A 26659-nucleotide genomic window follows, 5' to 3' on the forward strand; every position below is an offset into this window, starting at 1 on the left:
TTCGTGATCTGATGCAGACATTCGAATTACAAGTTACTCATATTCTTACTAAGGATCAATTGACTGTTGCACTTACTAAGTCACTTTCTCGACCTCGACTGTTTACTATTTACAGTAACATTGGTGTCATTTCTAGGATACTATCTTGAGAGAGCATATTAAAAAATAATTATTATTAAAAAATACTTATTTATTTTCTAATTTCTCTATCTCACATATTATCATTAATAAACTACATGAATGTCAACAATATCCCTACACTATCAAATTATATATTCTTATTTACTATTTTTTCATTTAATATTTATGATCCGACCTACCTACTCAATTGTGAAAGAAACAAGCTTTCAAATTTCATTATTGTTCTTAAAATAAAGATCTTAAATATATGATACGATTTTTTTTGTTTAGTTTTTTAATTTTACAAATCTCTTCAAAATTATTGGAAGTTTTTTTTTATAACGGAGAAACCACTGGATTTCTATATTTTTAATGTGGCACATTGGGACAAAAAAAACTCGGCACTCGAGATGGGATATGCACTTAGCGCGACCCGGTCCGCACACAGATTAGACCCGAGTCGATATCCACATCGGTGCTACATACATTGCATCGGGATCTGCATATACGAATAATCATAGCCGCCTCGATGGCGAGCTGCACCAATCTCCGATCCAGGGAAAGCTCGGCCACCCATTTTCTATCGCTGCGGACATCCGCTGGTGCTGCCCACGCCTCGCGCCCGGAGGCGGACGACCTCCTAAAGTCAAGATGCTGACCGCGATGGACTCCTCCCTAGCTATCCGCTTGCGCCACTGCTCAAGCGGCGGTGCCTGTCTTCAGCCGCCGCCGCCTGCGCCACCGCCTCAGGCGATTCTGTCGGTTGTCGTCGGGGCATTCCCAAGGTTCCCGTCCCAAGGCAAGCGGAGAATTTCCGGAGGAGGCTTCGGGTGAACTCTTGCCCCCTCCTTGCCTTTTTTTTTTGTTAGTGGCGTCTTTGATGCTTAATCCCTTTTCTCGGAAATGCTCACTAGGATCTTTATTGATAGCTGCTCTCAATCTCGCCGGGGTCTTCCTCTTTCTTCCAGAGTTCGTTCTTCGCAAGGCGATGCAGGTTCGCTGCCGGATTCACCGAGAAGCAACTCGAAGCCACGTTACCATCCTTCTGAGGAAATCCAAGAGCTGGATCCTTCTGCTACTGGAGAAGAGAGGTGTCTCACAGTGGCGGAGACTGCTAGGACCATAATAGAGGTAACAGCTACATAAATTACTGAATGAGCAAGATAGTTAACAATAATGCCTGTAAGGTCAGGACCGAATCGCAGCTATAATTTTTACTTGACTAGAGATTCAAACCTGTAGAATAGTATAGATCGTGCTTTGTGAACTCCGCCAGTATAAAGCAAATCGTTCTGGGATGGTAGAATAGCATTGATTATCGATCTATGTTGTTCACTAAACAATGTAGTACAATAAGCAACATAAGGTAATAATGCATCCACAATGCCAATTAGCCAAAGAGTACACACGAGTCAGCAGATAAACTCGCATATAAAAAAAAAAAAATCAAATTTTCTTAGAAAATCTCTTGCAAGAGTAAGGATGAAAACCACAACAGGGAAATCCATTAAACAGCAGTATAAGGAGTTTACAACTATTCTCTATTGAATATTGCCAAATTAATCTATCCAAGCATATCACGGCATAATGCAACAAAAAAAGGCAATGGTATAACATAAATCATGCCTAAGTTATCTCTGATGTTAAAAATGATTTGCCCTGTGCAGAGATGTTCTCCACATCTATAGCACCTCAAATCATGATGAAGGCTTGATTTATCACTTAGTCTTGCTGTTGAACACTCTCCAAGATGTATGTTCACATTCTTTGATGATTCTTCTCCTTCTCTATAGAATTTTAGAGAAATTTGCTCACAAAGCCAACAATATTGTTTATACCTGGCCTAAAGCATATCTAGTGATTCAACTGTTCGTGAACAATTGAATTTCCTTTTTTCTGTCTCCAGAAGTGGACTAAAATCATATCTAGTAACAAATAACTGATGATGCATGCTATAATGTTATAGGCACCACTTGGCTGATCTCATTTTCTACCTTCTTTTACCTCTTAACTTCTGCTTTATGAACTTGCAATTCCCCTTAGAGTTTCCAAGTTACAACAAGTTGTTTCTTTTTTCTATACTCTTTGTGGCTTGCCACCCAGCCTATATTTAATTTACCCTAAGGTTTCTTGCTTTGTTCTTTTGCCCTTATCTTCTTTGACAAATGCATCATGTTTTTATGCATCCCTGAAAATAATACTATCTTGTTGGTTACATGTTATAGAGGTATAGATAGTCACTCATTCATTAAAATTCATGCCTTGTTGATTGGCATTGTTGCTTGTCTTGGTCCCAGATCTAATTTCAATAATACATTCAGATAGGAGCACTAAAATTGCATTTTTAAGATTAGGCCTCATAGATATCTGAAGGGCCATAATCATATTTTCATTATTCTTGATTGCAAAAAATCTAAATATCTAATCATTATTTCCTGTAATATAAGTAAATGCGCATATGTTCATCTCATTGTAGACATTATGATCTCCATATAAATGGACACCCAAAACTTATACTAAAATTAAGGCTGAAGCCAATCTAAGTGTCGTACAATCCTATGCCATATTAAATGCACAATCAAAACTTATACTAAAATTCAATTCCTATTCTCAAGTGAAATTTCTTCCCAACTATTGAAAGATGAAGGAAATGCTATGTGCTGTACAATCTTATTTTTCCTTGATAATGTCGTAAAAGCTAAATATGTCATGTTTGCAATTTAGATTTTAAACTTATTTTATGTTGCAATTTGGCATGTATATGCCTTGTCTAGGTGAACAGCAAAGCAACTATTGTCTTTTCAGGATTCACTGATGATGTAGTGGATCAAAATATTGTTTTGCCTTATTTACCATACTTAACTGATGAACATGGAGGTACACTGAAATACTTGTTTAACTGTTGTGATATCTATTACACTGGGGACAAACACTTTTCCCCCTGTTTTATCTGCTCACTTATGCTTTTCATGATACACTTTGGGCAGATATTTATTTTGAGGTGGGCAATGAGAAAGAAATTTTGCAAACTCTGATCGCAGATGATACATTAGTGGTATTATACTATTAATTTTTAATGAATTTGTTGCCTTTTGTATTTGTTCTAGATTTCACAAGAAAATTAATTGTAGTGCAGCAAGTTATAATTGGTTTGGACAATGTGGAAATGCTGCCAGAGATGGACCTATTAGGGCCAGCTGATCTTGATTATGGAGTCGAAGAAAGTTCTAGTGATGAAAGTACCAGTGATGAAGAATATGAAGAGGTTTGGGGACAAGATGATTCTGTGATATGAGTTTTATTGTTTTTTGTGACTGCATATTGAAGATGTCATTATTAGTATTTCTTGGGCAGAATGTTGTGATCATTCAAGAAGATGAAATAGATGAGATTCTCTCTGATGATATAAGTGATTGGACAAATTTGGAAACAATGCGATCTTGTCACCCTATGTATTTTGCTAAGAAAATGGAGGAGGTACATAAACTGCTTATTTGTTTATTTTGCATGAAAGTTTTATATTTTCATGTGCAGTCTTTAGCCACACAAGTTTCATTCTTCTTCTTCTCAGTCTATATTAACTGATCATTTGGACTGGATGGATCAACCTCCTGCTAGCATTGTCATTCGAGGTCATTTGAGACCTGCTTTTGTTGAGGAGAACACAAATATCAAGAAGATTCCATATAGTGGTATAGAATAGATATGCTTCTTCCAACTTTGGAAAAGATGATATAGAATCTTATATTATAAAATATCTGTTTTCTGGTAACTTTACTCCATTAGTGATCAAGTAGCATGTTTGTCATACAGGAGAATCAGATAATGACAGAAGTTCGAGTAATGGAGCTGCTTTTTATAAATTGGAGATGATTAATATTCAGATAGTTTCTGCATATGGAAGCCAGGCATGTCTTCCTTGACAAAAACCCAGATTGTAGTAGCACTGCAGCACTTTTCCTTAAACAGAAATCTGACTTACTAGCATTGTAGCACTTTTCCTTGTCAAACTCTGGCCATAGTAGCATTTTAACACACCAAAATGCATCTCTGGAGTTTCCCTATCTCAGTTTGCATCCAAACTGGAAACAATCAGATAGTTGCACACTTTTTCAAATGTTAGCCAAGTTTCATCTCAAAAAGCATGTCTATCTCTAAAAGGTTTATATAAATTTATATGGCTATTTCAAGAGGGTTATTATTGCATGTGTCCATTATGTAAAATTGTAAATCACAATCAATTTGGAAATAAGATTGTCACTACTGATAATTCGTGAATAGTTTTTGTGTCCATTTTAGTTGTCTAAATCTACTGCAGAGATTTCTCTCCATTCCTTTTAGTTTAGCATGTTCTATTAACGATCACCAATCATTGGTGAACTGAAAATCTTATGTTCCATTTCTCTCACTTGGATTCCATTGTTTTGGTTCTTGGTTGGGGTTTACACATTGGTCACTTAGTTTTTTTTTGTCTAATGTTCAGTAAACATATTCCTCGATGTTTACTTACAGTTTGCTGTGAAAATTCAAGACTTTCTGGAAGCTCAACCAGATGTTCTTGCACATTCAGCTGCAAACATTTTATCTCGACTAAAAGCTGGTGGTGAGAAGATCTCACAAGCCCTTAAAAACCTATGCCTGAGGCAAAAGAGTATGAATGTGGAGGTAATGTGGTAGCCATCACAATATCTTTCATGTTGTTAGATAAGACAAGATACCTTGTTTTGTAAGGCATATGTCTAGATAGAATTGGCTATTTGTATAAAGTTATTCATGTTTAAAAGGATAGCCTGGTGCACGAAGTACCCTCTTTGCAAGAGGTTGTTTCCATGACTTGAATCTGTAATCTCCAAGTCACACAACAACTTTATCGTTGCGTTAAGACTCCCTTTCATAAAGTTATTCATGTTTAAGGATTATAAATACATGGACAATTCTATACAATAACATAATAAGAATCCACTATCTCTCTTTCCCCCAAAGTTTGCAGGGTATTAGAGCCGCCCTTTTACGATTTACAAAGAAGTATTCCTCTAAGGAGAAGACCTTATATTTTGTATCCTCTCGTCTTTCTTCTCGTGCATCAAGCACACCCTTCTAGTTTAGTAGCATAGTAGAGATTTTAGGAAAACAGGGGGAATATGAGGATTTTGTTGTGAAAAAGGATAGCCATCTCCTCTTTAAATAAATGATCCAATAAGAACAAGTTAAAGGATTTGACTTGGTAAGGGGTTTCGTCCAATAGGAAAAGCTTGCTCAATTTAAAATTTATGTAAATTTATTTATTAAATAAATAATAAAATAAATTGAAAGCTTAGACTTTTATATACTATGTGGTTAACGAGTTGCTTCTTAAAGTTTAAACCTTAAACCTTCACTAAATATAATAGTTTATGTTGAAATATGACATTATGGTGGGTGATATTTTGATCTACACTTTTAAATCTACATTCACTAAGACATACAACATTGAAAATGTGAATTTATGGTGTGCAATAATGTAATGGTCATTGTATGCACCTTGATTTTTTTAACGTAATGATTGTTATACCGCTTACTTGAGTAAATTGCATTTTTCTCCTAGAGATTCAGAATTATATTGTTTCCATGTATTGATTCCATGCCATTGGTCAAGTTCCTAAATATTATAATTTAATCCTATTTTCATTTTTGAGATCCTATATTGTTGTGCTTCAGGAGGCTGTTGCAATTGGAGTTGATAGTCTTGGTTTCGACTTGAGAATTTGCTCAGGAAGGCAAGTTCAAACCTTAAGATTTTCATTTGACACACAAGTAAGCTTTTGCTTGACTCAATAATAAGTTTCAATTTTTTTGTTCTTTCTTGGATATTTCTGTTACCAAAACTTTGTGAAGATGGATCTCATAACCAGATCTAGTAAGAAAAAGTAAATCTAGTAAGAAATCTGAAAATTAACAAAACTATAAGAAAGAATTGATGACTTAGGTTTGATAAGTATCAGTAGTTGGCTTAAACGAGTTGTTGCCATGTTTGAGTGCCAACAGGTGTTAATGGCATTGGGAGTGGAGATAGGAAGAAGATGAAGAAAAAGAAAAGAAGGGCATCAATGTTCCTAAAGGAGTTATTCCTTGGTGTCTTCCTTTAGTTGACAGGCCAAAGCGAGACAATTTTGGTACCATGCTGAAGTACCAACAATCACTACAAAAAAAACTGCTAGTTAGGGACGAATTTTGGGACGAATTTGATAAAAAAATTCGTCGCAAAATTTTTTACGACGAATTTTGAGATGAATTTATATTCGTCCCAAAAATGGTGTTGCAAAAATGTTAGCGACGAATACATAATTTCGTTGGAAATATTTGCGACAAATTTAAATTTTCGTCGCAGAATTCGTTGCAAATCTGCAACGAACATTTATTCGTTGCAAATTTCATAATTTTATATCTGCGACAAACATATTCTTTTGTCCCAAATTTGCAACGAAAATTTTTCGTCGCAAAAAACGTTGCCTAATTACAAATGACTAGAGGGAAAAAAAACTCGAAGATTTGCGACAAAAAAATATTTTCGTCCCAAATTTGGGACGAATCCAGATTTGTCGCAAATTTGCGACGAACCTAGATTCGTCCCAAAAACGTCGCTTTAACGACGGTGGGTAAAAAAGCTATTTGCGACGAGTTTTGGGACGAATCTGAATTCGTCCCAAAAGTTGTTCCTAATTTGCGATGAAAACCTTAATTTTGTTCCAAATCTGCGACGAATTCTGGGACAAATTTTGATTAATCGCAAAAGATTTACGATAAATTTGCTACAAAAACATATTTGTCGCAAAATTTGTCCCAAAAATAAAAAAAAATCCAGAATCTTTTTTTGATTTTTCTGTTATTCTGTTTACATATTACACTTACAACATCTTCAACAATTTATATCAAATACATCCATATACAACATCCAAACAAATCATCCCAAAACTAAACACATTATATCCAACACATCCATAATCCATATATCTTATATCCAAACAAATCATTCCAAAACTAAACACATCATATTCATATATACAACTAACCAAAATCCAAACAAGTTCAACAACTCATAATATCAAACATGAAAGTTCTATAACAATCCAAACAACAAATGTAACAAGACATCCAAAGGAAAATAAAATACATATCGTCATGTCTCAGGAGCTTCGGTCGCCTTCCATGTTTCTTTTCCTGCGTTAAATTACAAACAAACAATAAGTAACATTTATAACTAAAAAAAAAATGTATCAAACATATTAATGATATCTGTATCTAACATTTACATACATGAATGAAATTTGTTACTAAGATTGTTTGTCATAACATGCAAAGTATCATCATGACATAAAATGCAAAGTATCAATGTGAAATTAAAGTTGTTTGTAATTCATATCCTTTGTTCAAGCCTCATGTTCATATATATAAATAACCAAAATCCAAACAAGTTCAACAAATTGATAATGAAATAAGTACATTGATAATCCTTTTACTACTTGTGTGGTTAATTTTGTATAGTTAAATGTGTGTATACGTGCTCTTAAAAAGGGCACATCAGTATACTCACATTAGTATATATATTACATATATACTCATAAAATCCACTATTAGTTCCTAATAGTCACTGTTATCCCCCCTACCATGTTGATTGCTGTTCAATTGGTATGCATTTGATTGTATTGCATCTGGAGGATCCGCTTGTTCTATCACTTGGGTGTGGAACTTATTACATTATTTCACTTTTTAGAAAATGTTGTTAGATGTTCACATCTCCTATGTGCGAATATTTTCAAAGTATCATTTGTTAAATATTCTTTCTCTGTTTCTTTAGCAGAGTATCACATCATTTTTAGTTTGAAACCGTCTAACCTAATAGATTTCTTCAGAACTGTTTCGAGTCTTGCATTTGAACATTCAAATAGTTCCTCAATGAGTATGACCACATGCACTCCTTTTAATGATCATGGAGTGGATCCCGTATTTGCTTATGTTTAGCCTTGCTTATTTCCATGTTGGCCAAAATCTTTTGTTCAAATCATTCATATGTAATGTGTTCTAATTGTACAATGGAGGGATAAGAACTGCAGCCAATCCCAAATAGTTGACACTAATCTGATTTGACAGTGATGATTATATGTCGTCCTTTATTCTCTTTAAATTGCAACTCAGTGAATATGCCAAACATAAGCCTTCCTGATTCATATTTCAATATGTATTTGCTTATCGTTATGTAACTTTCCAGGGTTGAGAACTACATTGCTCAAATGATAAATCATGTAACTGATCAGCCCCCTTCATAATTCTGTTCCATATTTGCTCCTTATTCTACTTTATCTAATTGGTATATCTATTAGCATATATATTACATATATACTAATGTGATTATACTAGAACAAGATTTCCAGTGCCAACAAAAATAATAACAAATGTTGGTAAAAGAATTGACAAAAGAACTCAAATCAATATTAGAGATAGTTACTCTATGAAAGGTTCAAAAGAATGATCACCAAATTAAACTAGTCACTGCATCAAAAAGATGACATAATTGTAACTCAAACATCAAAATTATGCAAAGGCAGCATGGAATTAGTATAACACATCACAGTATAAGGCATTCTAAAAAACAATCAAAAGAGCAAGGACATGAAGATACAAAGCTAAATTAATAATAAGGTAGTAGAATTTGCTTTGCAGTGTTATCTTATATAGATAGCAAACATGACATAAGAAGCAATGTATCAAGGTAAAATGAAAATATAGAATCAACTATAACATGACATGAAAAAAATTCAAACATAAAATTTACCATAAATTTATTAAGAATCACCACCACCGCCATCACCATCATCACCGTCATCACCGTCACCGGGAGGAATTTGACTTGAAACAGAACTTAACTGAAGATGCCGCATAATAAAATCTTATTGTCAACGCATTTCTCTCATTTCTTCATCCCTGTCCTTTATAATGCCCTTCAACTGGGAAACCTCTTCAGTCAAGTTATGCATCTGCTAGGTATGTGCGGAGGAGGAAGAAGATATACGACCAACTCTATGGTTCTGCTCAATGAACCCATTCCGAATATCTTTCCTCCCCCTTTTGGCCCCCCCCACTCGCCTGTAGCCATAAATTGAAATCACTACCAACAGACGGCTCAGACCTCTCAATATCAGAACTAGCAGAAGCTTAACATCTCTGTGCTACCTCTAGCTCAACATACTTTTCCTGTATTGTAAAAAAAAATAAAACAAATTTATAATAATAAAATTTTAGGAATGCAAGAGTATAAAGTCAGAGCAGATACATTAATAATAGATTCTAAGTTATAAATTAAGATCCAAAGTTTATTCAAACCTTAATTGCTTTAGCTCTGTCCTCGCTCCAAGTCTTATCTTTTTTCTGAAATGTGCGGGTGAAAGTATCTATAAAATTAGGCTCCTTTCCCAATTCTTTGGTCTAAAAAAGATAATTAGAAATAATTAAATAGTAAAAAAATAGATTAAGAAAATATTAGGAGAGTTAAAAATTACCAATCTACGTCTATGCTCATCCACATTGATAGAGCCTCCTGCATATGTCGCAGACATTTCTCTAGAATTAAAAGATTGATTTATTTTATTCTGTTGACTTCTTTTTTTAAACTCCTCACTTTTCCAAAAATTTGAAATCCTTATCCAATTTTCCTCGGTGATGAATGGTGGTTTTTTCCCCCTCGACTTTGCATGATTGAGTACATGACGAATGTGATCGCCACATTTTTTCATGAAAATCCTCTTTATTTCCATCTCATCAAACATGTCCCAAGTGAATGATCGCTGCAATAGAAGAAAAATAAATATTATATATTCACTTTTATTTAAGATATAAAATGATTGAGATATACCTTAAATTCACTCCACCATAGCTCTCTTGTCGGTGCTGGAGTGCTTGTATAACTCATCGAGTCTCCTCTCCAATGGTTATTCACGATTCTATTAATCTCGTGAATAACACGGACAGAATTATCAAATCTATTATAAATTACAAAAAAAATTGTTAAATAATTTAAATAGTTAAAAAATGAAATAGTTTGATTCTACTTACGAATCTCCACAAGGGGATATAGGCTCTCGAGTGTCAACCGAGTGTCGAGAAGGAACGAAAGAGGGTACTGGCGACTCAATCGGTGAAGGTACTGTGGAAGGAGAAGACACTGCCGAAGGAGAAGGCGATCCTGTAGAGGAAGGTACTGGCGTAGCTATATGCAATGGGGTTGGCATAGGTGTATGCGATGGTACTGGCATAGGTGTATGCGACGGTGCTGCATCCTATACTGGGGGTGTAGCAACAGTGTCTACAGGTGCTGTAACTTGAGAGCTCCGTCTACGACCACCCCGTCGAAACATATTCTGAAAATTCAAAAATATGATAAAGTAAATACAAATATTATGCTTAATGACTAATTTGAAAAAAAAAAACTCACCATAATTCCTAAAAATAAGAGAGTGCACAAACCTCTGAGATGACGATGAGATATAACTTCTAATCACCTATAGAAAAAACTACAGAGTATTAACATATAAAATATATAAATGAAAAAATAAAATAATTATATATTAATTGAGACAGATTAACTAATTGAGCTATGAGTTTTGTAATTTGCAGATTAAAACTAAATTTGCTCCTAAAAAATCAGTATCATATATGAAAATAAAATAGCATAAAGTTTATTTTATTAAGATAACAAAACTTACCCATTACAAAAAATCAAAGTCCTCATTGTCATTATCATCCTCGTCGTCGTCGTCGTCCTCCTCCTCCTCTTCCTCCTCCTCCTATCATCATCATCATCAATATCAATATCAATTTCAGTTGCATCCACGTTTATGACTACTCCGCTGGGATCTCGTAACGTTGGAATAATATATTCCTCAGTATGAAATGTATTTGTAACTTTCTCTTGTTGATAAGCAATGCCCTCCCAACGTTCCTCAATTTTTTTCCGTGCTTTCGTTTTACAAACGGCCCACCAATCAACTTTGTCACGTTTCAAACTAGGATATGAAGCATAGAAAACTTGAATTGCTTGCTGTGCCAACACAAATGGTTCATATTTCTTGTACAATCTCTTATGATTTATTTCAACCAAATTTTATCGTGGATGCACCTTCATCCCTTTGATAGGGTCAAACCAACGACACATGAATAGAATTACTCGCATTTCTGGGCCAGGATATTCTATCTCTAAAATTTCATCCAGCAAACCATAAAAATCATTGCTTGCATCTCCATCATTGGATGACTTAACATAAACTCCACTATCCATTGTAGTTTTTCCCATTCCATAATTTTCAGTATGAAAATTATATCCATTTATGAAATAAACTGGCCAAGTGCGTACCATTGCTTTTGGATCCCATGCCAGATGGATTAGAAATTCTTGCTGAATGTTAGTTTGATTATCAAGAACCTAAATTCAAATACAACAATTATTACAAAATTCATAAGCGAAAACCAAATTTAAATAGACTACTTACATATGATTTGAACCATGGTGCAAATTCTTCTTGACATAAGCGATCAAACTCTTGTGTCGACAAATCAGAATATAAGTTTTAAAAAATCCTACGATAAAAAATATATATAACTCTAAATGTTATGACATAAAAAATATAATATATATATATATACACTAACTCATAAAATGATGATACTTCTGGACAATTCAGTAAAATATATGTATGGGCTGCTCGCCATTCTTGACCAGTTAAATATCTCTGCTTATAGGGTCCACTTGATCGACCAAGGTAGTTAAAAATTGAGAATGAGTTTAAATTCGGATCAATAGGGCCCTCATCGTTTCTTCCTGGCCTTTGCCTTTTGCTCTGAACGTGAGACTCAAAATAATATGATGCAAATGTTGTCACTTCCTCAACAATGTATGCATTAACAATAGATGCTTCAACATGTGCCTTATTTTTGATTTTTTTCTTCAAATGATATAAGAATATGATGATGATAAAAATAAATTGTATTAGATATTAATCTATAATTAAATTAGTAAATTTTTATGCATTCAGAGTATGGAAGTATAGTAGAAAAAAATTTACCTTTCAAAAGGATACATCCATCGAAAATGAACAGGTCCTCCAACTTTGGCTTCGTATGGTAAGTGAATTAAAAGGTGTTCCATGGAATCAAAAAATGAGGGTAGAAATATCCTTTCCAAGTTACACAAAATGATTGGAATGTCTCTTTCTAATTTCTCCATGTGTGATTGTCTCAAAACTGTGGAGGATATATCATGTAGAAAAATGCTTAACTCTGTAATAGCACCCATACAAAATTTGGTAAGAGTTCCGTAAAGGCAATAGGAATGAGTCTTTGCATGATTATATGACAGTCATGACTTTTCAAACCAATCAATTTGCATTCTTTCATATCGACACATCTTTCAAGATTAGAGACATACCCATCTGGAAATTTTAATGATTTAAACCATTCACACACAACACGTCTCTGATCCTTATTCAATGTATAAACAGCCTTTGGCTTTGGTCCCCCACTATTTTCATCGACATCAAGAGTGGGCCTTTTACAAATGAGTCGCATATCTTTTCATGCATTCAGGTTGTCTTTGGTTTTTCCATTAATATCCATCACTGTATTTGTGAGATTATCAAAAATATTTTTCTCAATATGCATTACATCGAGATTATGATGAATCAAATGACTAAACCAATATGGCAAATCCCAAAATATACTCCGTTTAGTCCATTTATGTGTACTTCTATATTCATATGTTGTACCATGTGGCTCTTCAATAACAGATGAAAAGTTAACTACTCGCCACCAAATCTGTTCGCCAGTTAATCTCAATGGTGGAGGGGTTCTTTCAATTTTATTCATAGTGAATTCATCTTTATTTCTTCTGAAAATATGATTTGGTGATAAAAACTATCTATGACAATCAAAATAACTCAGTTTTTTTCCATGTTTCAATCGGATTGACTTCGATCTCTCCATACATATTGGGCATCCTAATCTCCCAGCGGTACTCCAACCCGATAGCATACCATAAGCCGGAAAGTCATTTATGGTCCAAAGAAGAGCAACGTTCATTATAAACATCTGATTAGTTTGAACATCGTATGTAGGAAAACCTTCATCTCATAATTGTTTCAGTTCTGCAATCAGTGGTTGCATATAAATATCTATTAACTTTTTTGGATTTTGCAGTCCAGGGACAACCAAAGTTAAAAACATATAGGGTGTTTTCATGCACATTCCAGGTGGAAGATTATACGGAGTTACGATAACTGGCCAACATGAATAATTTCTGCCTGATTTACCAAACGGAGCAAAACCATCAGCACACAGACCTAATCTAATGTTTCGAATCTCCTTTGCAAATTCTGGATATGTTCTATCAAAATTTTTTCATGCCTCTGCATCTGATGGATGACACATTAACCTCTCTTCTGTTTGATGATTTGCATGCCAAGTCATGTGTTCAGCAGTTGCCTTTGATGCATAAAGCCTTTGTAACCTAGGAGTTAAAGGCAAATAAAACATCTGACTGTATGATTTACGTCGTTGTTGATTCCTTCTGGTGCTTTTGTACCGATCTTGATTATAGAATTTACAAACATCTGCATCTGCATTATCTCCCCAATATAGCATACAACCATCTCTGCATACATCAATTCTTTCCACCGAAAGACCTAATTCTTTAATAAGTTTTTTCATACTGTAAAAATCATTAGGCAATATATTATCACGCGGCAATGCCTCTTTAAAAGTTTGAACAAACTTATTAAAATAATCTTTCGACAAATTAGACTCTGACTTGACATTCAACAGTCTTGCGGTGAGAGATAATTTCGTGTGAGTGTCACAACCATCCCTTAATGGTTCATTAGCAACACTCAACACTTCTTGAAATTTATTATATGTTTCATCAACACCTGGTACTTCTACCTCCTCCAATGGTGATGTATAAGTATTAAACATTTGTTCAACTGGTGGAGGATAACTAGAACTTATACCATGCATGTCGGGATTGAAATTCTGACCTGCTGCATCAATTATCGATTTAGTTGATTATAATAACTCTGATCACCACTAACTGAGACTTGTATATTTCGTTCATAATCCTCATCAGATATAAACGGCTCACCATGAGATGTCCAATTATAGTAATTCAGGGTAAATCCAAATCTACAAAGATGTTATTCAACTTTATCAGAGGGTAAAAATTTACCATTGTGACACTTTCTACACGGACACCTTATCTTATTGTCATCCATATACTCAGCTTGACTACATGCAAAATTCAAAAATTGCCTCAAGCCAATGATAAACTCATCAGTTAAACCCCGACGGTTAGGCAAATTCTTCTTATACATCCAACTTCTTTCATTCTGCATTTTGTCTGTTTACAATAAATTACAATAATAAAAAACTTCTAGACAACAAACTAATGGTAAATATGAAGCAAGTGAACATACATATGAAAATACTATATAACAACCAAAATAAAAACAAGAGATAGTACAATAGACAAATACAGTAACATTATTACTATCATTATTAGTAAACAAGTATAAATACATATACTTGCAAAGGAGAACAACAATGAGCGTCTCTCCAAACTGTGTCGGTGTACAAACCTACACAAGAAATAATAAAATGTTTACAATTGTATATAAGATTCAAAAATAATTATATCCTCCGACACCGATGGAAAGCAACAGCCGATCGCCGGGGTCAGTAGCAGCAGCTAGGAGCCAGTAGCGGCTGCCAACAGTAGCACGAGACTGGCAACAGCCCCCCTAGGCGTCACAGGTGGCCGACAACAAGCAAGGCAATGTCGCCAAGCGGTCGGCAGTGGCCACCAAGGCCACCAGCGGCTGTCCTTCTGCCGGCAACAGCTGCTGACGGCAGAAGGAGACCGACAACAACCCCCGAGGCATCACAGGGGGGGCGGCGACCGGCAAGCCAGCGTCGCCAGGCGGTCGGCAACGACCTTGGGTTGGCAGCGGCCGCCAAGGTCACCAGCGGCCACCGAGGCCCGACAGCAGCATATAGGGGGTCGGAGATCCGTGCGTGCCATGCAAGAACAGCCGGCGCAACCAAGCAGCGGTCGTCGCCTTACGCTCTAGTATGGTTGGGAAAAAAGAGGGGGAGAAATGAACTTTACCTGCTGGAGATCGTGGCCGGAATAGGGCAGAAGGTTCGTCGCCGCCGCACAAGCTGATGGAGAAGAGAAGAAAAATAATTAGGGCACGGTAGGGATCGGGATTATTGCGATTTTTGCGATGAAAAACGATTCGTTGCCAATTTCGTCCCTAATTAGGGACGAAGTAAAAATTCGTCGCAAATTTTCTATTTTTTTTAAGTGATTCTAAAAATTTGGAAAATCACCTTAGAGAGCTCGGAATGACACGAAACAAATTTCTTTGGGTTCGTATAGTTCTCCTGATCTCATTAATGGGGTCAAACATGATTTTTAACAAATATACTGACGATTATAAATTTTTTACCCCGAACGAGTAATAAATATTTGATTCTTGTTGCAAAAATTTATTAACATCAGTGTATTAATTAAAAATTATGTTTGGGCCCATTAGTAAGATCACGAGATTGATACGAACTCATAGAAACTTGTTTCGTGTCATTCCGAGTTCTCTAGGGTCATCTTCCAATTTTTATAAGTTTAACCTAAAAAAACAGATTTTTGCGACAAACTTGAAATTCGTCCCAAATTAGGGACAAACTTCTGAGTTCGTCCCTGATTTGGGACGAATTTCAAGTTTGTCGCAAAAATTAATTTTTTCATAAATCAAATTAAATGCGTATAAAATACGAAAGATGGACCTAGAGAGCTCGGAATCACATGAAACAAGTTTCTATGGGTTCGTGTCGATCTCCTGATCACAATGATGACCTCAAATATTTTTTTCACACAATATATTTAGGTGAGTGATTTTTGGATACCAAAACCACCTAATCATTTTCAAACTCTAACTCTTTTTCACCAAGTCTTAAGGTTTATAGAGTCCATCTAACTATTATTACGATTAAAAAATTTTATTAGTTATTTGAGGCCATCATTGTGATCATGAGATCGATACGAACCTATAGGAACTTGTTTCATGTGATTCCGAGCTCTCTAGGCTCATCTTCTGTATTTTATACGCATTTATTTTGATTTTAGAAAAAATTAATTTTTGCGACAAACACGAAATTCGTCCCTAAAATCTGTTTTTTAGGTTAAACTTTTAAAAATTGGAAGATGGCCCTAGCGAGCTCGGAATGACACGAAACAAATTTCTTTGGGTTCGTATCGTTCTCCTCATCTTATTACTCACCTCAAAATACATTTTTAACCAATACACCAATGTTTATAAATTTTTGGAACAAGATTTTAATATTTATTACTCGTTCGGCGTAAAATTTTTTTAAACATCTGTATATTGGTTAAAAATTTTGTTTGAGCCCACTAATAATACGAGGACAATGGTACGAACCCATAGAAACTTATTTCGTGTCATTCCGAGCTCTCTAGGGTCATCTTCCAAATTTTTAAAGTATCACTTAATAAATATAAATTTTGCGACGAACTCGGGAATTCGTCCCTAATTTGCGACGAAAATGGCGACGAATATATATTCATCGCCAATTTGCGATGAAACTAGAGATTTGTTGCAAAAATTTATCTGTTCATCTATGCTTCTGCGATGAACAATTTTTTGCGACGTAAATTTGTGACGAAAGTTATTTTTTGACGTTGATTGGCAACGAATTTTGCGACGAAAATATATTTATTGCGAATTTGCAACGAATTTCTTTCGTTTCTATTTTCGTTGCTAATTTGCGATGAATTAGGGTTTCGTTGCAAAATTAGTCGCTAATTTGCAACGAATTTTATTCGTCCCAAATTTTCGTCCCCAAATTGTATTTATTTTGTAGTGAATGGTGTCAATGGTAAATCAGGGGTGGAGGGAGAAAGGAGGAGGAGGTAGTTGTGTTCCTGGAGCAAGTATTCTATGGATTCTTTCTTTAGTTAATGGAAATCGGTCTAGCTTTCAGCTCCTTTAGAATTATTTGTGGAAATTCTTTCTTATGCGGTCCTCGCAGAGTTGTTCTTGAGCTAAGTAGAATCCTTTGTGAATTTATCTTGCATGGTCCTTACCTCACTTTCACGAGTCATTGCACTCGCATAGTTGTACCAAGTCATCGTGCAGCTTGAAGAAACCACTTCTCTTGATGAAGATGTTTTCAGTTGTTCTTAGCTGTCACAGGAGAAATTGTTCAAAGTCCTCTCTTACAGAAGTTGTTCACAGAATGCTTGCTTGGAAGAAAACTCTTGTTTCACCTATCTCATCCCATTCTACTTGCAAATCGACAAGCAGGATGAGATGTTTCACTTGTGTTGACATATTTCAAACCATAGGACAATCACGTCTCATCAGATGTGATAAATTCCATGATATGCTCTTGAACCCTCATGTGTGGCAAATCTACATCCAGCCAGAAATATTTTCAATGGCATGGTTTAGCTGACAAGTTTCACAATTGCCTCTCTATGTACAATTTTATTGCATGAACTATATTCATCCATGGTCATAAGCAACATATAAGAACAAACCAAGTAGAGAATGAGAAAAGTGATATTGTTTGAAAAAGAAATGAAAAATATTAGAAGACAATGTGCTCATTATTATCTCTATGACTTAACACAAATAGGGTGTGAAAGTGTCTAGCTGATGAAGGAATTGTTACTGTAGGGAACAATAACATTAACCATGTCCACCGTGAATAACTGGAAGGTGAAAGAAATATGAAGGGAAATAAGTTAATAAAACATTAAAAAAATACAACGTGCTTTGGTATATTCAATAGTCAGTTTAAAAGACCACAACATATAACAACAGGTTTTGCCCCGTCGAGCATGCTTTTGTTGGAAATAAAAAAGGAAAGAAACAATATATTACTTAGTTCTTCCAGCCTTCTCTAACACAATGAAAAGTGATGTCTCATGAGCAACAAATAATGGTTGTCCCTGAATAAATTCCATGTGATAGGCAAAACATTGTGTGCCGGTGGATCCCTTTTACCATAATCTCTCAAAGAAGTTGAAATCAGATTGCAGTTGAAATATGAAACTGGAACACTTCCGGTCTTGAACTTCTTGTATCCTAGAAGTTTGAATTTGCTCTCTCTAAGAGCAGGCTTCCTTGAAGGACTTGACTATGATGTCAAATTGCACATGGACGATTCTTCAATCAATCTTATTAAAAGGAATATGAAGACAACAGCAAGCAACTGTTTTTATTTAGCATGGTGAATTTTACTCGTGTTATCTGTCAAGCAGGCACTTTCTCACTTATCATAGTGGCTTCAGTCTAACTCAAATCTATACAAGAACACAACCTTAACACTATTCTATTTCACATACTCTGAGGTCTGCATATGGAATATAATGGCCCGACACTTTTGGAAGGCCATGAACGATTATGCCATATTGCCATCACAATGATTATCCACCTTTTCTCTTCAATGTTGGTTTTTTCAAGAGATATTTTCTTTCTCTGTGTATCCTTGATCTGGGATAATTATTTCTCTGCCTTTTTGCCAACCTGACTCGTTGGTGCGAGCATTTTCCATATGGCTTACAATATGAAATCTTTTGTATGTCCACTTATTTAACCAATTCTGAGATTTTTAATACACATTGGGAATTATTGATGATCCTGTCCGAAAATCGTGGAGACGGAAAGCTGGGATGTGGCTACTGCGTTGACTCGATGTAAACCACGCTCCGATCTACAAGCACAAGAAACGTCAGTGCTGAGCCAGGGAAGGGGTCCCGACGTTAGTCCTTCGACACTCAAGTCAGTGATTGGCACGAAGAAAAAGACCGAACAACAATAGCACAAGCATAAACAGTGAATAATGTGCACCTCTGTCGGTGTACGGACCCCCCTTTATATAATGCCCTGGCGGGCGATGTGCGCGCTTTTGAGGCGTGGGCATGTTCTCCCATTGGTGGTGGGCACGTTCCCCAATTAGTCCTGTTCTCCAATTGGTCCTGGACACATGGTCATGGGCACGTTCTCCAATTGGTCGTGGGCGCGTCCTCCGATTTGTTGCCATACGATTCGTCTATTGACCATGCCTCATGTCGGCAACCCTATCTCTCAAAAGGATATCTCGAGATAGGTCAGCGATCTTGCCGCTCGACCGAGCGAGATAGCCACTCAACCCAGTACTCCTCCACTTGGTCGACCTCGATTGTTCTTCTTTGCGGCAATTGGGTATAGTAGGCTGCTGCCTCTCGATCGGACAAGCGCTCCGGTCTCCTGGTATTCTACCGCTCTGTACTGAGCGTCTGGCGATCTTACCATACTGTTTCGAGCTAGGCGGGTGGTCAACTCGGCCAAGCCCGTTGCCGCTCGGACATTGTCTGCCTGACCGGCCCTTGTGGTCGACCTCCTCTTGGCCTCCATAGGCAGCCCTTTGACACCGTGGTGTTAACCATCTCGACTTTGACCTCCACTTAGGCAATTGACCCGTACCGGGCGGGGCCTCCTTTATCACCGCATCAATTGATAAACATTAGAGGATCCATTATATTGACTTTCTATACTACTATCAAGCTCCATTTCGTTTTAACTACAGAAAATACAAAACAATCTATTTTTTATGGTTCTCAGTTGACATGATAACATTTATGTGTAAACCTTGGTGTTTACTGCAAAACTTAAATCTCTTCTTGTTTTATACTTTCAGGCAACATCAGAGTTTAGCGCAGAAAAGCAGCTAAATGATCTTCTTTTTCCCCGACAGCAGCAGAAACAGCAGAGCTGGCAGCAAGCTCATCAGGATTAGACAGCTGACAAGTTTGATTATAGCATATCTAGCCGATTCATCTTCATATCTTGAGGTGGGATCGTCTGATCTTTCATCCCCGCCATCAGGTCATCTATTGCATATAACTTGTCTCTCAATTCCTAGCTCTTGATCAGGGAAGCCACTGTAGCTTGGAAGTATATTGATTGATCTGGTAAGGCTTCACTTACATTATCAGCAACAATTTTTAAGCAATATTATGGTCAAATTGTGAGGCATAGAAGGTTTATACTTTTATAGTGCTCCCACTGGTTGTTTTCACTTGATAACTTTTTGCTACCTTAGCCACCTTTTTTGGGACAAAAAATATGATTCCACACTAATATGAAAACATTTTGTTTAAGAAATGGTTCCATATGTCTGATGATATCATGTCTAACTTATTAGGTGCAATAGTAGGATTAAGAACTCATTTATCCCGAAAGTAAAGACAAGCCTAGCCCTTTACTGCTTTAGAAGTGTTTAAACGAAGTAACTGAGATGATATCAGGGAACACTAGGAAGTGATTTGTACTATTGAAACTGCTGCAATTTGGTTTGTTTTTTTTTTTTTTTTTAAACTAACAAGATGTTCAGGGAATTTTTAGACTTCCAATGAGACATTTCCAGGAATAATTAAATCCACCTCATTGCATAATGCACATAAACAAGATGTAACATTAGCAAAATGACAAATTACAGGTTACATGAAATACTCACAAATACAACTCAAAACTGCAGCTATTCCATGTCTTCAAATTTCTTAGATATATTAACCAGAGTCTGGTCATAGTTACACACTTGACACCCTAACCTTGATTGTAGCATCAGCTATCGAAATTAATGACTGCAAAAAAAGATCACTGCCAAGAAGAAAAAGAGGATTTGTTCTTATGCCAAAATTTGAGAACACAGGTAGTTTTAGTAAAACTTAAGCTTGCACAATCATTTGTGTTCATGATGTATAGACCTGATCGTTTATCATATTGCTAGACCTTTCATGGCCCCCTCCGTTTTGACTTTTTGTTGTTTAATTCAAAAGAAGCAGCTAGTCGGACCTCGTTCCTCCCTCCACTTGATCAATCCCTGCAAGTAAATACAACGTTAAGCACAATTGGAATTAAATAAATCTGAGTAAGGGTAAATTTAAGCACATGGTTAAGGCTTTGCATTGGCAAAATATAAAGCATTCAAATTTTTGACATTTTGATTATATCATGTTTACATTTTAATGAAAATTGTTGTTGTCAATCTTTAATTTTCATGCTAGCAATCAAACCAAAAACTTTAAGTCGTGTGAATTGTTAGTGTTTTGAGTTGAAATATATTTTTAAAAAGATTTTGATAATAATTCTTTTGATGACTCAAAAGGCATATATTCTAACAATTAAATTAAGTCATAGGTTTGCTGTTTGAATGGAAACATAGTTAGAGGCATCTAGCCCCTAGTCATTCAATGCTGTTCGTCTTAGAATTTACCTTGTCAAGCATTTGCACCTAAGTTCATTGAGTTTGCTCCAGGTTATTCATCATCCTACCTCTGAGTTTGTCTTATCATAAATCTCTGAGCCATCCAGGCAAATGATCTTATGATCACATCAAACCAACATAACCCTATTGAATCAACATGCTCTACAAACTTCATGTTCACATCAACATGCTCTATAAGCTCCATGTTCACTTTGTTAAATTATAAAATGAACCTAATTTAAATTTTTTGTTTAACAAATCAAAGTGATCTAGTCAAACCTAACCATTTAGAAACATTGTAGCACCAATAAAACCGTCAACTGAAGAATGGATTCCCGAGTTGTATTTGTCAAGGAACTTCAGTTTTGAACCTTTTCTTAGGCTTATGAATACTAAGTCAAATAAAAGGGAACTATCTAGTTGCTACTCGATTGAAATGAGATTAAAGCTAGTCAAAACACGGCAATTGTCCAAGTGGTCTTAGTGTATAGAATATTTCTGTTTAGAGTTTAGTCGATTGGGTAGGAAGCATTTTAGCAATCGACTAGTTAAAGAGTCGTTGATCTCCAATGGCTACATTCGGCACTTTAGTTGACCAAGGTCTATTACGATTAACTAGGGGTAGACCTTTAGAAAACATTTGTTCCTGTGCTCAAGTTGTTGAAGTGCTTAAAGGGATACACACGCATAAATGCTCTATATATTTCTAACATTTAAAAAGAGATTTTGCAGACGTTCCGATTTATTTTTAAGAATCAGGACATTCGGTAATATTTTTGGACGTCCAGATTGAAGAGGATAGATCTATTATAAATATCTAAGGTAAGGGCGTGCCATGAGGATATTCAGATCAAGCTGTCTAAACAGGAATGAGAATGAGTCGGGTTTAAATTTGATCTTGTATTAATTCCATCTTATTCAGGATGAATTTAAATCTGATCAAATGAATTAGGGACGGATTATATATATATATATATATTTTGTCATCCTAATATCTAACCATTTTTTGTCATCCTAATATCTAACCAACCCACTCAGCTCAATTATTAGGCCCTTGACTAGACTGCTGGGTCAAATTGTCTTGATCGAAAGGTCTAAATAACTTCTGCTCTTTATTAAAAAAAAAATCTCACTGTATTAAAAAGTTTTATTTATTATAATTTTTCTCACATTAAAAGTTGGAAAATATATTTTCTGAAAACAACAGCAGCTCAGCCTTGTACTGGCACAAAGTGTCGGTGTAATTTGTCGGTGATCCGCTTTCAGCTCCTCACAATAATACGATCACATTTTTTTTTCCTCCATCCTCGTTATTGCCAGCAGGGTCCCACCGAGCTGAGCCTGGATCCAGCACGAGCACGCCACACGTACACCTCAATTATTTGACGAAAAACTTTTTTTTTCTAATTAAACTAAAACTATTAATTAATCTGAAATCAGATTATCTGTATTCAGATTCTCGTGTCCCATGTCTCCTCATGGATCGGATGATTATGATATATTCATGATATGTATTGTATTTTTAAGATGTGATCTAATCCGTCCGTTCGATGAAGGGACATACGGATGAAAAATCTTAGACAGAAGATCTGATTTCAATTAATCCACCGGTGGAGAGAAAAGCTTGGGCTGGGCCTGGGCCGAAGGCCTGGGCGGACCGGTCCTCCGCCTTTAAATACCGCATTGGAACATTCTCTCCTTTGGCTCAGCACCAAAACATCCTCCGCTCCGCTTGCTCCAAATCCGTCGCTCTGCTCCTCCTCCTCCTCCTCCTCCTACACCGCCCAAATCCCAATCGCATCGGCAGCGGAAACCTAGGCGACAAACAAGTGCCACATACTGTATTCCCTCTTTGACCTTTTTCTCTTCGTCTACGGTACGATTTTCTTTGTAAACCAAGGGATTCGGAGATGGCAGCGGTTGCTAGGCTGGATCTCGACGGAAGCCCCATCGCGCCCATGACCATCTGCATGATCGGGGCCGGTGGGTTCATCGGATCCCACCTCTGCGAGAAGCTGATGGCGGAGACCCCGCACACGGTGCTGGCCGTCGACGTCTACAATGACAAGATCAAGCACCTGCTCGACCCGCCAGCCTACGCAGAGGGGCAGCAGGCCCGCCACCCATGGGATGGCCGGATCCAGTTCCACCGCCTCAACATCAAGCACGATTCCAGGCTCGAGGGGCTCATCAAGATGTCCGACCTGGTTCGTCCTAATTACCACTTGCTCGTCCACTCCACTGCAATATGATGGCGCTGATGACGATTGCTGTCTTTTTTCATGGGTTATTCTGATCCAGTTTTGCCTATGCTTGGTTTTGCAGACGATCAACTTGGCGGCGATTTGCACGCCAGCGGATTACAACACCCGACCTTTAGACACCATCTACAGCAATTTCATTGATGCTCTCCCCGTTGTAAGTTTTCGGTTTCTTGATTTGATTTTGATTAATTTTCGACTAGACTGTTTGCCTGACTTCTTGTAGCGTGTTTGTGCAGGCCAGGTACTGCTCAGAGAACAGCAAGCGTCTTATTCATTTTTCCACCTGTGAAGTGTATGGAAAAACAATTGGAAGTTTCCTGCCAAAGGATCACCCCCTTAGAAAGGTGCTCATCACATGATTCTCATCTTTTTTCTGAATACATGGTTTTCCTGAACAGTTGATTATATGCAAGCTCAGAAATATATGACTTGTAGATAAATAGATTACAGCTTGATCACATCTATCTACTTTTCTTGATAGCGCCTGTGGTGGAAAAGTTTGTCATCTTCATTACTTATACTGACTAGCATCTAGAGTAACATAGAAGCTAATCAAGAGTTCGAGCAAAAGAAGTTGGTTCGATTCTTATGATCACATGGATTTTCATGTAGATGCGGATAATGATACCCATGACCCAAGGGCCAACCTGCTGAGTGTGTATGTGCGTTCAACGCACGACCCTGATGGTTGATGAGGCTCCGGGTGTTTTCTTGCCTAAAGGACATGTCACCAATCTGATCACACCCAATTGACATCATCATGATAGATGGTGATTTATTTGACAACACCCACACATGTAACAGCATGGTATAGGGTGAACGCAGATCACAGATAGGGAAAGAGGTTTTCCACCACCGTGCTTCACCTCTATCCACATCTACCTTGATGGTTTCTCAAAACTTTTTTCCATCTCAGCTCACTTCTAACTTGCTCTTACATTATCAGAAGGTCCTCATCTGTTAGAACTGACATTAACACATGTAAAACATATTTTTTTGCTAAATTTCCTCATGTTGAGACAGAAAGGGTAAGTAATTGTGTCATTTCGTCTGGTCCGTCCATATGTGGATGACTTGGTGTTGCTGAAACTCAGTGCAAGCAACTTGCATCTACTCTTAATGTCATAGCTTTTGCACAAAATTTGGTCTCTTGTCATTCCACCCTCAAAATGCACATACAAGTATGCTGAATGGTCATATTTTTACATGTTCGCATAATGTGGTAAAGTGACTCAGTTGTCATTCTTAATTTTGAATTGGCACCACGTTATGGGATTCTGTAATGTAGATCCGCTAAGTTATTGTTGCTTTTGTGTCCTAAGTTTCCTACACTTTTAATGTACCCAAAGACAACAGCCTATTGCATGCCATATTGTCCGTGGGTTTGTTAGGGACTTCCTCAATAGTCAAGCTAGTTGAATTGGTGAAACTCACATTAAGAGCACTGATAGGGTTCATTGTTGTACACACTAGACCTAGCAAATCATTTTTATGTTGTTGCAGCACTACTATTTATGTTTGCTTATATTGTTACTCCAATATATTTCTTACACGATATTTTCTTTGTGTCTGCTAATATGGGTGTCTGTGATCAAATAGGACCCAGAATTCTATGTACTTAAAGAAGATGCCTCCCCTTGCATTTTTGGTCCTATCGAGAAGCAAAGGTGGTCATATGCATGTGCAAAGCAACTTATTGAGAGACTAATATATGGTGAAATAACTTACAAAATTCTTTTATTTGTGTACTGTTATTATTACATTTAGTACTTACATTTAATGTCAATTTCTTGAAGCTGAGGGTGCGGAAAATGGTCTTGAGTTCACTATTGTGAGGCCTTTTAATTGGATTGGACCGAGGATGGACTTTATTCCCGGAATAGATGGTCCTAGTGAGGGTGTTCCTAGGGTTTTGGCATGTTTTAGCAATGTATGTATTAGCCATTATATCGGAGTAAATACATATACTTCTGACATTGAGACATGACATCATTTTTCCACCCGAAACAGAATCTTCTACGTCATGAGCCGCTGAAACTTGTTGATGGTGGACAGTCCCAACGAACATTTGTCTATATTAAAGATGCGATAGAGGCTGTTCTGCTTATGATTGTGAGCATATCTAATATTCCTATCTTGTATATTTTCAATTAAAGTAATGTTCTCACATCTTGCTAGAAAATCTTGCTTGAGCTAATAACTTTCTTTTTCAACCTTTATCCTTCCTCTATATTTGCTATTAAATAAGCAGTTGTTACATCTCTGCAGGAAAATCCTGCTCGTGCTAATGGTCATATCTTTAATGTGGGAAATCCTAACAATGAAGTCACTGTAAAGCAACTTGCTGAGATCATGATACAGGTACGTGCTTGCCATTAGTAATGCAAGTGTTCTTGTGTTCTGATGTCTCGTCTTCAGGTGTATTCAAAGGTGTCTGGGGAACCTCCTGCGGAGGTGCCTACCATTGATGTGAGTTCCAAAGAGTTCTACGGTGAAGGATACGATGACAGTGATAAGCGAATTCCTGACATGACAATTATCAACAAACAGCTAGGTAGTTTTGCTGGCGTTAAAGCAAGTTTCACTTTACAGATTTGAATTCCAGATACAAGTTAATGATGATGTAATTGCAGGCTGGAACCCAAAGACATCCCTGTGGGACTTGCTAGATTCAACACTGACCTATCAACACAGGACGTATGCAGAAGCCATCAGGAGAGCAATGGCAAAGTCAGTTGCATCCAGCTAGATGCCTGGAACCTGATGGGTTTCTCAAACAGTCTATTCTTAGTCCTTTTTAAGGTCGTATACATGTGATGGGATGCACTATATTCTTCGATTAGCATTCATTTTTATTTCTAATGACTCAAATGAGCATTTATTAAACAAATTGAAACAATCTATTCTTAGTCCTTTTTAAGGTCGTA

The 26659-nt window shown here is 36.6% G+C and overlaps 2 protein-coding genes across 7 annotated transcripts; both read left to right on the forward strand.

Moving 5' to 3' along the window:
• The first annotated feature begins 627 nt into the window (after positions 1-627).
• On the forward strand, positions 628-23289 carry LOC121967529 (uncharacterized protein At3g49140-like). 6 transcript variants are annotated; one of them, XR_006107789.1, is made up of 12 exons: positions 629-950; positions 1035-1251; positions 2895-2997; positions 3108-3175; positions 3257-3385; positions 3475-3597; positions 3692-3812; positions 3934-4028; positions 4633-4785; positions 5818-5913; positions 19900-20173; positions 23025-23289. XR_006107789.1 is itself a non-coding variant. In XM_042517821.1 (11 exons), the coding sequence occupies exons 1-11, from the start codon at positions 772-774 to the stop codon at positions 19996-19998; spliced, it is 1383 nt and encodes a 460-aa protein (XP_042373755.1). In that variant the 5' UTR covers positions 629-771; the 3' UTR covers positions 19999-20288. The 6 variants fall into 6 exon arrangements, 5 of the variants coding, with proteins under 5 accessions (XP_042373758.1, XP_042373759.1, XP_042373755.1 ...); XM_042517821.1 differs by lacking the exon at positions 23025-23289 and having other exon boundaries at positions 19900-20288; XM_042517823.1 differs by lacking the exon at positions 23025-23289 and having other exon boundaries at positions 5818-5876; positions 19900-20288.
• On the forward strand, positions 23162-26659 carry LOC121967532 (UDP-D-apiose/UDP-D-xylose synthase 2-like). The gene is made up of 9 exons (XM_042517827.1): positions 23162-23675; positions 23794-23886; positions 23969-24076; positions 25332-25446; positions 25529-25662; positions 25743-25844; positions 26001-26093; positions 26151-26286; positions 26366-26659. The coding sequence occupies exons 1-9, from the start codon at positions 23379-23381 to the stop codon at positions 26479-26481; spliced, it is 1194 nt and encodes a 397-aa protein (XP_042373761.1). The 5' UTR covers positions 23162-23378; the 3' UTR covers positions 26482-26659.

The sequence above is a fragment of the Zingiber officinale genome, chromosome 3B (genome assembly GCF_018446385.1).
Source record: "Zingiber officinale cultivar Zhangliang chromosome 3B, Zo_v1.1, whole genome shotgun sequence".
Classification (NCBI taxonomy): domain Eukaryota; kingdom Viridiplantae; phylum Streptophyta; class Magnoliopsida; order Zingiberales; family Zingiberaceae; genus Zingiber; species Zingiber officinale.

Excerpts from the sequence above, each read along its gene's own strand:
- LOC121967529 (XM_042517821.1), top strand. The coding sequence starts at position 772 with ATGCTGACCGCGATGGACTCCTCCCTAGCTATCCGCTTGCGCCACTGC. Across the intron at positions 4,786-5,817 it reads AAAAGAGTATGAATGTGGAG|GAGGCTGTTGCAATTGGAGT; the intron begins GTAATGTGGTAG and ends GTTGTGCTTCAG. Across the intron at positions 5,914-19,899 it reads GATTTTCATTTGACACACAA|GCAACATCAGAGTTTAGCGC; the intron begins GTAAGCTTTTGC and ends TTATACTTTCAG.
- LOC121967532 (XM_042517827.1), top strand. The coding sequence starts at position 23,379 with ATGGCAGCGGTTGCTAGGCTGGATCTCGACGGAAGCCCCATCGCGCCC. Across the intron at positions 25,447-25,528 it reads TATTGAGAGACTAATATATG|CTGAGGGTGCGGAAAATGGT; the intron begins GTGAAATAACTT and ends AATTTCTTGAAG. Across the intron at positions 25,845-26,000 it reads AGGCTGTTCTGCTTATGATT|GAAAATCCTGCTCGTGCTAA; the intron begins GTGAGCATATCT and ends ACATCTCTGCAG.